This window comes from Amphiprion ocellaris, chromosome 2 (assembly GCF_022539595.1).
Source record: "Amphiprion ocellaris isolate individual 3 ecotype Okinawa chromosome 2, ASM2253959v1, whole genome shotgun sequence".
Classification (NCBI taxonomy): Eukaryota; Metazoa; Chordata; class Actinopteri; family Pomacentridae; genus Amphiprion; species Amphiprion ocellaris.
In genome coordinates this window covers 6,697,268-6,709,514 of record NC_072767.1, presented here as the reverse complement: position 1 = coordinate 6,709,514, position 12,247 = coordinate 6,697,268, and the positions used below count along the sequence as shown (strand labels likewise).

Here is a 12,247-nt window from a genome sequence, read left to right as displayed (position 1 = left end):
CAACATTACTGAGCCATGACTCATGAGTTCGTTGAGTCTCTGAGTCATGTGACACATGGGTGACCATGAATAAATTTCAGAACTGAGGAAACCTGTTGAAGGTGAAACATTTTTACAAACCAGAAGAAGTCCAGTTGCCTCCTCCTGAAGCAAATTATTACTTTATCAAAATAATTAAGTTTAAATGGTTCCCAGGTTGGACTGCACAGTGACTTGGTGGTCAGCATTGTCGCCTTGCAGCTAGACGATCCCTGGTTCGCGTTCTGGCCTTCCTGGTATCTTTCTGCATGGAGTCCCCATGTTCTCCCTGTGCATGCGTGCGTTTTCTCTGGGTTCTCCAGCTTCCACCCACAGTCCAAAAACATGCTGAGGTTCACTGGTGATTCTAAATTGTCTGTAGGTGTGAATGTGAGTGTGATTGACTGTCTGTATGTGTAGCCCTGTGATAGACTGTTACCTGTCCAGGATTAAGCAGTGTATAGATAATGGATGGATGGATGGATGGATGGATGGATGGATGGATGGATGGATGGATGGATGGATGGTTCCCAGGATGTCAGCTCTGCTGGGCTCAGTCATCCTTACACCCACTTATCATAAGCTGTCATTTTATCTGACATCTGGACCAGTGTCATCACTAAGAGCATCAGAACTCAGTAACTTGTTAATAAAACCTGAGGAGAAAGACAGATCAAATGGCAGTGTTCCCAGTAGAACCAGAGTGACTCGAGGATGCTCTGAAGGTCTTCAAATAATTTCAGTGTAAAATATTAAAACTGCTCTACTTCTGATTTCACTGTGAAATATTAAAGCTGCTGCAATCTAAGTGTCTCAAATGACTTTCGTGTCTCTGATGGAAACCTCAGGAGTCCAACGAGTCCAGAACAGGGTCACATCACAGACGTCCACCTGAGCATGAAACGTGACCTTACATGGGTTCTGTTGAGAACCCAGGAGGTCTTGGTGGAACTGTCAGAGTCAACCATTTCATGGCTCCTCAAGTGTTTGACGGGATTTTTGTAAGTTAAATATTTGCAAAGTTACAACACAAAACAGGGTTAGACTCAGTCAGCAACTGTCCATAGAACCCAGACCTTCAGGGGACCAAGACCTTTAGGGTCTCTACAAACAGTTCTCCTCTACATCTTTTGATTAATCCAAATTTAGTTTTCATTTCTGAATTTTCATAATATAGAATCTCAGCAGTGATAAGCTTGTTTTATGCTTCCCGCATCCGCGAGGTCCGTGCGGACAAATTATGTCATTTTAGCAGCCATGCCCCCTCGAATGGCCTTTCTCACGCGGAAAATTTCCGCATCGTGTACCTCCACATTTTTCTAACTATGTGGATGGAGCCGTGAAGAAAAACATGGCAGAGGACCAGGACCTACTCGTAGCTGAAGTCTAGAAATATGTGCACTTATACGATTCATCACACAGACATCACCGTGGTAACCATGATATGAACAATTCATGGTGTGAAATTAAAACTAACTGCTGAAATGCAACTATTCGGTAAAATGCCATGTTGTAAGTGGTGTGAACAATGGCAAACTTCTTCTACTCTAGTTTAGTACTAGAGTAGACCAGGTAGATGTGCAGTTTGGGAGCAGACGCCGCAAGGAGTATAAAGTCACAAAAGGTCTCTCCAGCAGATTTTCACGCGGCTCGTTCGTGCGGACAGTATAACCCAGCCTTTAGGTTCTTCAGCCTCCAGAGTTTTTCCTCTTGGGTTCTTCAGCCTCAAGGGTTATTCAGCCTCCAGAGTTCTTCCTCTTGGGTTCTTCAGCCTCCAGGGTTCCTCCTCGTGGGTTCTTCAGCCTCCAAAGTTTTTCATCTTGGGTTCTTCAGCCTCCAGGGTTCCTCCTCGTGGGTTCTTCAGCCTCCAAAGTTTTTCATCTTGGGTTCCTCAGCCTCCAGAGTTCTTCATCTTGGGTTTTTTAGCCTCCAGGGTTTTTCATCCTCCACAGTTCTTCCTTCCAGGTTCTACAGCCTTGACCTGGTGGTTCCGGTCTTGCAGGAGGGTCCGTTGTTGTAAAATTGTGTTTGATAAAATTACTTCATTTTTGCATAAATCCATCCGACAGGAACTTTCTTTAGCAGTTGGTTGACTGTTCAGTTGATCAAATATCTGCTGGTAACAATCTGATTAAAAATATATCACCTCGCAATCATGTTAATGATCGATCATTGATTAATAACACTGATGACTAGTGGTTAAGATAATTGTTTAAAATTTGCATCCCTCATGTAAACAGACATCTGTCAGTAACCGCTATGTGGCTGCAATAAATTTAACTGTGAAAAAATGATGAATATATTGAGCTTCTGAGTTATGAGCCGCTGAAGGTGAAGATGAAAAGAAGAAAACCATGGCGGATAAAAGGTGAAAGTTTCTGTAACTAATGTAAAAATGGACATTCAGCAGCATTATGAACATAAATGTAACCACCATGACCTAAAAACTGCTGCAATCCCATCATCCTCTCTGTCCGTAACCATGGCGACCATCTACCTTTTCATTACACTTCCATTTGACTGCTGTCACAAATATTTTCTGATTTCCTTCCTCTAAGACAGTAAACTGAATATCTTTGGATCAAACAAGACATTTGAGGAAACTCTGATCCACATATTTTTCCCCCCATTTTCTGACACTGGAAAGACCAAACACCTGATCAACTGATCCACAAAATAATCCACAGATCAATGCAGTGGAAATTATTGTTAGTTGCAGCTGTAACTGAAACTGATCTTGATCTTCATTCTGAAACTGTAAGAACCAAACTGTCCTGACTCATGAACCCTTCATCAATACTTACTGATCAATCCAGTCAAACGTTCAATCATTCAGTATCTGATCTAGAAGATGAATGAATGTTATTTAAAAATGTTTAAAATGAGTGAAGCAGCACACTACCAGCTGCTGGATTCATCCTGAAAAACAAATATGAAGGTTGGTCAAGTTCAGAAAACCAGAATAAATCTGCAGCGACCTGTTTAAGCCGACCAGGAGGTGAAGCAGCAACAGCAGCTTTAATCTGCTCAACCTCCACTTCAATCTCTGCACAAAAACATTTCCATTCTTCCACCAGAAACAACTCTTGATTTCCAGCTTATCAGAGGGAGGCCACAAAGACAGAGCGTCTCTCTGCTCTGCCTTCAATCAATAAATCAGCAGCCGAGCCGACGAGGCGACGCTCTGCCAGACTCATTTCACGCCAACAAAAGCTCCAAATCACAGCGAAGAAACAACATGTGGGAGCTGATTTACTGCCTCTGAGAGCAGCAACCCCACCCTTCAATCCTCCATAAAATACCCAAATCCTCAACAGTTCCTGCTCACTCCTCTGTTTTCATTCTTCCAGGGGAGGAGGTTTCCCTCCGACAGCGCCGAGCCTCGACCCGCCGTCACTCCCGACTCCTGTCTGGGGATTTTTCAAATTAATTTTGCTCAGATTACCTCGAGGATCAATTTGAGAGGCTGTGAGATGACAAATCACTCGGGACACGAAGATGTTTGCAGTAATGACGGAAGCGCTTTTTACCCACGAGTGAACTGACAAATGTCTGATGATTACAACAGGGAGAGACTGTGAAGAACCTGCTGACAGAACCGAACATCGCACCTGTTTCACAGCGTCTGACTGTTCTCTCATCTCTGTTCAACCACACTGGTCAGAAAACTTTTATAAGATCAAACTAGATTATTAAAATACTAGAATCACAATTATCATAAAAAACTGGAAGCAGCTGAAAATCTAATTCTTAAGCTTGATCTAGGAGCTTTTAAATACAGATATCTGTCAAACAATAAGCAAAAAAATACAGCTGGAGCATCAAAACTACAATCCAGAGTCCAAATAATTCATAAAAACCTGAAGACCAGAACAAGAAGTAGCCGACAGCCAATCCTGAGCATGAATCATGTAAAAGGTGAAATCAAAAAATTCAGACTGCACCAAGAAGAAAAATCGAAACCCTGATTTAAAGTTCAGGCCCATCAGTGTCTCAGTGCTGCTCTGCTCCCAGAGCTCCTGCTACATTTGAACTCTCCTTGAAGTCCTGGAAACATGTCAGATCCATCCCATAAACGGAGTCAGAACAGAGAAACTTCAACTAGAACTTAATGCAGAAGAAGTCACAGGGAGACAGATCTGGAGAGTCGCAGGATGGAGACTATTTTGTTGTAAACAGAAACTCTGTTAATCAGCTGTTGGAGCAGAAACATGAATCACAGTTCAGCTGTTTGAATGTTTTCAGTACGTTGCAGTAGAACTCTGAAGGAAACAGCAGCAGATCCTGACCTCCTCCTCTGGTTCTTCCACTGTTAACACAGTTGACGCTCCTGCAGGAACTAAATATATGGGTGTCTGTCTGTCCGGTGACTGTCGGTTGGGCGACTGTCCGGTGACTGTCGAGTGACTGTCTGGTGTCCTGCTGCTCAGGATCAGACATTATTCTTTTATTAGACCTCCAGCTGTGAACAGGTTCTGTATTTGCCAAGTTTCAGTCCATCAGTCATCCTGTTGCTCATTAATAGTCTTTGACCACTCAGGTGGAAACGTGAGGAGACAACAGGCTGAAGGCTGAGGGCACACCCCTTCCATTAGCATCACTGTGGGTCAATGACACGATGCTGAGGTCACCACGGTGACAAGCCATGAATAATTCACAGACATGGAGACGAGCGGCCAAGTGAGGACAAACCTGAATCTCAGCTGAGAGACTGATGAAGTGTTGGTCCAACGTCTGTACTGGTCCAACGTCTATGCTGGTCCAACGCCTATACTGGTCCAACATATATACTGGTCCAATGTCTGTATTAATCAAACATATATACTGACCCAACATCTATACTGGTCCAACGTCCATACTCGTCCAGTGTTTATACTGGTCCAAAGTCTACACTGGTCCAACGTATGTACTGGTCCAATGTTTATATTAGTCCAACATGTATACTGGTTCAACGTCTATCCTAGTCCAACGTTTATACTGATCCAACGTCTATACTGGTCCAACGTCTATACTGGTCCAACGTCTATACTGGTCCAACGTCTATACTGGTCCAAAGTATATACTGGTCCAACGTCTGTACTGGTGCAACGTCTATACTGGTGCAACATATATACTGGTCCAATGCCTATGGTGGTCCAACGTATATACTGGTCCAACGTCTAAAGTCCAAAAGTGTAAATATATGATCGTATAAATGGATCAGTATAAATGTTTGATGATTTAACAACATAAACATCAAATCCACCACGTTCTTACAGTTTCCTCCTTCACTGCTGTAAATCAGGAAGAAAAAGGTTGAGTGAAACTGTGGATAAAAACACGACCTGTGATGGTCTGAATGGAGAAGTCAGAGGATATTTGCTGCTTGTTGTGCTAATAGAAACCGGCTAATTATCTCCCACTCAATTACTAATATTGATCGACTGCTTGGCTGCTGCTGCTGGAATCACACTAATGGTCTGAATGTGTTCCAACACAATGAATCAGATGGAGAGAGAGCTGGAGGCTGAGGAGCTGCCAGCACACTGCAGATACCGAGATGGAACGCACCTGTACGCCATTTGTAGAACTCACCTGTATAACTCACCTACACAATCAAACATAGACTACAGGGACAGGTGCTGAAGGAGCTAAAATGGAAAGTGATGCGATCAGGTGTCTCCGTGTCCTCAGGACTGCCTTCTTTGCAGTGTGATGCGATCAGGTGTCTCCGTGTCCTCAGGACTGCCTTCTTTGCAGTGTGATGCGTTCAGGTGTCTCAGTGTCCTCAGGACTGCCTTCTTTGCAGTGTGATGCGTTCGGGGCCCGGTGCTGCCGTCGGCGTCTCTCGGGGTAATGAATCCTGATGGTGTCAGAGATATTGGTGCAGTGAAGAGGTCTCGCTCTGACGCCTGCAGCAGCGCCGCTCTGCTGTCAGACGAATGTTTCTTAATAACTTTGCAGGTTTGACACGTTGAGACTCGACAGCCTGAAGCAGCAGAAACTCTGCAGATACGATTCATATCTGCACTCCTCTCGTCGCTCCTCATGAACTCTGACTGAACCTTTTATTAAGTTTAAATCCACAGCTGAGCAGCGTCACAGCGAAGCGATGGGATGAAACTCACCGATTCACAGATTAATAAACTACAAACTGATTTTGTTTCTCTGGAACCAACAGTTTGTGTTTGGAGGAAACTGGAGTTTTATTGGAGATTTTCTGTCAGACACAGAACCACACACTGACCCACATTCTGTCATGAAACATTCATGCGACTGTCAATCTAAACTCTGAAACTCTGATAATGACTTCATTCCTGCTGAATAACAAGTAAAATTAAACCACAGCTGGATTCAACCAACTAATATTGAATCAAACAGCAGAAACAACGTCAACATCTGGAATACTATTTTAGATAATTTGGCGAATATCAGTTGCGGTTCTGTGTTTAATCTGACTGAACTACACCACGGCCAGTTTTACTTCTTCCTTTTCTCCCCTGGTTTTATTTCAGTTGACTTATTTTTATTTTCACTGATGAATTTAACAAAAGGTTCTTGAACAAGAACCTCCCAAAGAAGTCCAGTTCTTGAACAAGGTTCTTGAACAAGAACCACCCAAAGAAGTCCAGTTCCTGAACAAGGTTCTTGAACAAGAACCCCCCAGAGAAGTCCAGTTGGTTTCTACTGAAGCTCCTACGAGAATGGTTAAGAAAAGTCCATTTTTGAATAATGTTGCTACCAATGCTGATTGTCACGTAACGCCACCTCGTTCCTTGGTGGAGTAATTAGCACAATCTGCATAATATCCATTGGACTTGATAGATTGTAATGATTATGTCTGTGGAGATTTTCGGTCATCCGGGTCATGGCAAACGTAGGAGCTTCAGGAGAAACCATCTGGACTTCTCTGGGAGGTTCTTGTTCAAGGGTTAGGGTTCAAGAACCTCCGAGAAAAGTCCAGATGGTTTCTCCTGAAGCTCCTAAGAGAATGGTTAACACAGATTGATCACAATGGACATTTGTCCAGTTTCAGTCTCATTATTTGTTCCTTCAGTTCCTGCGCTTCCAGTTTGTCTTTAATATGAGCTCTGGTTGGAGGTCATTAACTTCCTCTTTGGTCTTTGTCATGGTGCCCGTTGCTAGCTAAACTCCCACAATGCTCTCTGCTGGTGTCTGATGTGCAGCTGATGGTTTTTGAAGGTGCTGTTTCATCATACTGATGTTTTCTGGTGTAACGACATTAAAGGAGCTTTAGTGTCGAGATAATCAGGTTCAGATCTGAATTATCGGACGAACACATTGGTTGTGTTTGAGCTTTAATCTCCAGACGATCAAGTGGTGATTTAAGACAACAGATAGAAATGCAGAGTGAAAGCTGAGTCTCCTCTGCTTTATAAATGTGCAACAGCAGGATGTGCTCTGCTGAGACTAATCGGTTTGAAGCGCTGCTGTCATGGAGGATGAAGCTTTTGCTTTTAACACCCGGTCTGGCTCATTGTGAGCAGGAAGAGTCTGGAAACGTGACGGAGGCGGGGGACGACCAGAGTCCGTCCGTCCAGCCAAAGGAGGGATTATCTCCTCCTGACAGTCCGTTTGAAGTGAGCAGAGAGGATTTGGTTAATTACAAAGTGCCCGTCATGATCATGGCGGGGCGTTTCTTCCTCGTGTTCCTGTCAGCCGCCACGTCATCACTTATTATGAATGAGACAGAAGAGCAAAAGCTTCTCTGGAGAGACGAAGGCCAGAAGGACCAGAAGCCTCATTAAAAAACCAGCAGCGACGCCGAGGTTAAACTCACCTTCACCTCCACAGAAACACCAAGAATGGCATGATTCAGCGTGATTTAAACCACGACACCCGTTACTGTCCACAACGCAGATACAACATCTATAATACGTCCATACAACACATGTTCAGAACAGGACTGAGCAGCAGCAGAATGGAGGAAAATTCAGCCTCCAGATGTCGAAACAAGACGTCTGATTCAGTGTGATTTAAACCACGGCAACACATCCAAGACCAGACGCAACAACAAACCAAAGCTCAACAATCTACCTTCCAGTTACCACAACAGCAAAGAAAAACAACATTTACATCAGTTTTAATTAACTGATCAATCAGTCTGATCAGCTCCGGGTGATAGTTCACTGTCAGTCATTATTGCGTCCATATTTGCAGGTCATTTTCTGGTTAAGTGAAATAAATCCTCCAAGCTGAGTCCTCCATGATTTGTCGTGTATGAACACCTCTGGACACCTGAAGACATGTTGATTGCAGGTTTTTTTATTTTTGTAAAATAAATAAACAGAGAAGTGTTCATTTTTTTCTGGTTTCCATTGTTCTGAGTGCTAATGACGGAAGGCATCTCTGAGTTCTCTCTCCTTCTTCATGATGTTCTGGTTCCACAGAGCTGCAGGATTTTAGATTGAAAAATGAACCACGGCGAAGAAAAACGTGGACATTTCAGCACTTTTGGACAAGATTCAAGGCATTGTGGAGAAGTTTGCATGAATTTAAATGATCTGAGTTATTTAGGACAAGTTGTGAATTATTTTGGACCAGTTCTGTAGAATGAATAAGCCTAGAAATGTCTCTTTTTTATGATTTCTGTCATTCTAACTGCTGCATAGAAGGCATCTCTGAGTTCTCCTTCATGATGCTCTGGTTCCACAGAGCTGCAGGACTTTAGATTGAAAAACGAGTCACAGTGAGCAAAAATGTGGACATATTTCAGCACTTTTGGACAAGATTTAAGGCATTCTGGACACATTTTGAGTCATTTCAGGTAAATTTTTAGTCATTTTGGGACAAACTGAGTCAGTTTGGACATATTCTGTATTATTTTGGACAAGATTCAAGTCATTCTGGAAAAGTTTTAAATGATCGGAGTCATTTTGGAGAAATTTAAAGTTGTATGATTTCCGACAAATGAAATTTTTAATAAAAAATGACCTGAGCACAGGCGTGTGTTATGCATGTGTATGTTATGTACGGACATCAACTTGTGTGACCTAAATATGTAGCGGGTAGCGGGAACTGATGGGATTCAGAAACACCCCCAAAATTTAATCAGTTGTTCCTTGGATCATTTCTGATGGATAAGTCCTGGTAAGTCCTCAGTGGTGGATTTGTAGAAGGATCACAATCATGTGATCGTCAGCAGGCAGCTGATGTAGTGTTCACTTGTTGTCATGGTTACAGTGACGCTGTGCCGCTATCTGGCAATGATATAGAAATCTTTAACAAATCCGTGGATCCAAACTATAAGCTGCATCACTGCCAAAATCAAATCACTTGGGCCTTGTGTCATTTCTGACCTTCCCAGAAAATTTCATCCAAATCCGTTAGTCTGTTTTTGAGTAAAGTTGGGAACAGACAGACAGACAAACATACACCGATTGTCACATAACTCCGCCGCTTTCCTTTGTGGAGTAGTGAGACGGACCACTCCCTTTTGTTCATATTGTTCAATGTGCTTTTTTGTATTAAAAATCTTACAAAAATCAAATAAAAACTAAAAACAAGCTGGACAACCTCTCCCTCTGGTGGCACTAGGGGGCAGGGCTTACCTTTGTGCGTGAGGCAGCGAACGCTCTGTTTGCTTTGGACGTCCCAGAGCCGAGCCGTCTCGTCATGTGACCCGGAGAGCAACAGCGTCCCATCCATCGACACTGAGAGACACGTCACCAGGTTCCTGAGGAGAACCACAACCTTGTTCAGTATGCTTTCATGATCAATAAGTAGATGAGTCAGCAGGTTCCTGAGGAGAACCAGAATCCAGAACCCTGATCAATATTTGTAGGACCAGTTGGACTGGGACCTACATTATTATATAACTATTATTATTATATATCTATTCTAAGTGCTATAGACAAGTTAACACTCGCCACTTAATTTAGGATCAGCTTCAAAGCAAAAACACAAAATTATTTTTTTATATAATTGTAAATGAATTCAGGCCTCAAAGGGTTAATTGACTGCTCTGACTCGTCTCCTATATCTTGCTTTGACTGTCTAAGCATCTTGTGAATGCTATTCTTAAGACTGCTATATAAATAAAGTTATTATTGCATTCATGTATTTACATCCTGTGGAGTTTAGGATGTGAGCTTATACTTTATCATAGTGTTCTGTAGAGTTTGCTTCTGCTCTTTGTTTAGCTCCTGCCAGACGAGAGGAGCAGCGAGTCCAGGCTCTGGTTTCTGGTTCTTGTGGTGTTAATCAGCGTGAAGCCACAGCTAAACTGAACCAAAGAGGAGCTGAGCTGCTCAGACTGGATTTAAAATGGAGCCTCATCTGTGGTCCACTCATCAAAGACAGCAGGAAACTTTCTGTTCACACCTGAACAGACGACTTTCTGTGGTCTCACCTGTGTCCTTTGAACACCTGGTTTCCGTCGGTGTCGGACTGAAAGGCTTTTTCCCGACTGAGACTCTGCAGATGAAACAAAAACAGATAATCAGTGAAATAAAGTCAGGTTTCCTCAACTGTTATAGCAGCTCGATACAAAAACAAACTCCCTATTCTTATTTTTCGTGGAGAAGTGACAGCACATCATTTACTCAGATTTAAGTTTCTTGGATACGCAAAGTTTTTTAAATTGAATTTAATAGCTTTTATTGAGCTGCAGCTCCACATGAGCAGCAACAGGACAGAAACTCTGAAAAAGAAGGTTTGGGTTAAAAAAGAAACACAAAATCGGCTGCTACCGAAGCTTTACAACAAGGTTCCTGAATACCTACAGAACATTAGCAAGGTTTTAAATGCATCAGCTCTGGATGGAGGTCATTAAACGATGCACAAGTCTTTGTCATGGTGCCCCTTGCTAGATAATCTATAACCCACAAGCTCTCCAACATTAACTGTAGTCTGAGTGACGCTTCCTCAGGTCTCTTTTGTCGTTTTGGACGCTTTTTCCCATGTTAGATGTTTTTTGTCATTTTGGATGTTTATTGCCATGTTGGATGGTTTTTTGCCATTTTGGGCATTTTTTGTCACGTTAGATGCTTTTTGCCATGTTGGGCGCTATTTGTCATTTTGGACGCTTTTTGTCATTTTGGACATTTTTTGTCATTTTGGACATTTTTTGCCATGTTGGACATTTTTTTAAACCATTTTGAACGTTTTTTGCCATTTTGGACATTTTCTATCATGTTGGATGTTTTTTTCCATGTTGGACGTTTTTTGCCATGTTGGCGTCTTTTGCCATGTTGCATGTTTTTTGCCATCCTGCACGTTTTGTGCCATTTTGGACTTTTTTTCCCATTTTGGACATTTTTGCCATGTTGGACATTTTTGACATTTTGGACATGTCTTCCCATGTTGGACGTTTAGGGAACATCTGGAAACGGCAGCATGAATTCAGCTGAACATTATTCTCAGTTTCAGGTTTTTGGAAACAGGTGACCTGGTGAGTCCTGACTTCAAGTTTGATTCCAGCAATCTCTCATCCTGTGGTGTGTCTCTGTAATAACAACCTTTCCAAATAATAAAATAAAGGAAGAAGCAGCAACAGAAATGTGGAACCACTAAACACCAGCCCTGATCCCGACCGTGAATCTCAGTCAGACTGAGAATAAACGAGGTCCTGAAGGACAATAACATAAACTGAGTGAATCATTTCAACAGTCTGCTATAAAGAATGAACAAGAACCTGTGAAACGCAAGCTGAAATCATAGTGATGTGATGGAGACATAAAAGAGGGATTTTCCACGACTGCTAATCCCTCAGAGCTGAAGCAGGTCAGCAAACAGGCTGTTCAAAGCCTGGAAAATGCTCAAGCGTTCTCCATTCCAAACAATCTTGTCTTAGTTCTGCTTTTTGGGGTTTTCTGTTGAGAATAGCACCGTGATCATTTTAATTCAGCAAGCAGAAAGAGGATCTGTAAAGGCAATTTCCCTTAATGTTAATGGGGTCTTAAATTCAATTAACAGAGGTGAGCTTTTGTCTGTATCGAAAAGAGAAGAAATCACAGATATCTTTACTCCTTGAGGTTCCACATGACTCTGTCCCAGAATAATTTTACATTTAAAATATTCTACATGTTAATATCGGACTTCTCACCATTTTTTAACTCCAATGTTCGGTGATTACAACACGTGGGCACTGATTGGAGGTCATTAACCTCTACATTAGTCTTTGTCATGGTGCCTGTTGCTGCTAAACTCCCACAATGCTCTTGGCTTTAACATGAACTGTAGTCTGAGTGACGCCTCCTCTGGTTTTTTTTTTCTTCTTTTTTTTGTC

The 12,247-nt window shown here is 42.3% G+C and overlaps 1 protein-coding gene across 1 annotated transcript in view; it reads right to left on the bottom strand.

Moving 5' to 3' along the window:
- The window catches only part of wdr18 (WD repeat domain 18), a 33,316-nt gene that overhangs the window by 7,192 nt on the left and 13,877 nt on the right, over positions 1 to 12,247 (bottom strand). The window contains exons 6-7 of the mRNA XM_023264168.3: positions 10,370 to 10,434; positions 9,570 to 9,694 (exon numbers count right to left, since the gene is read on the bottom strand). Coding sequence (XP_023119936.1) covers positions 9,570 to 9,694; positions 10,370 to 10,434 — 190 coding nt within the window. The remainder of the gene's footprint in view (positions 1 to 9,569; positions 9,695 to 10,369; positions 10,435 to 12,247) is intronic.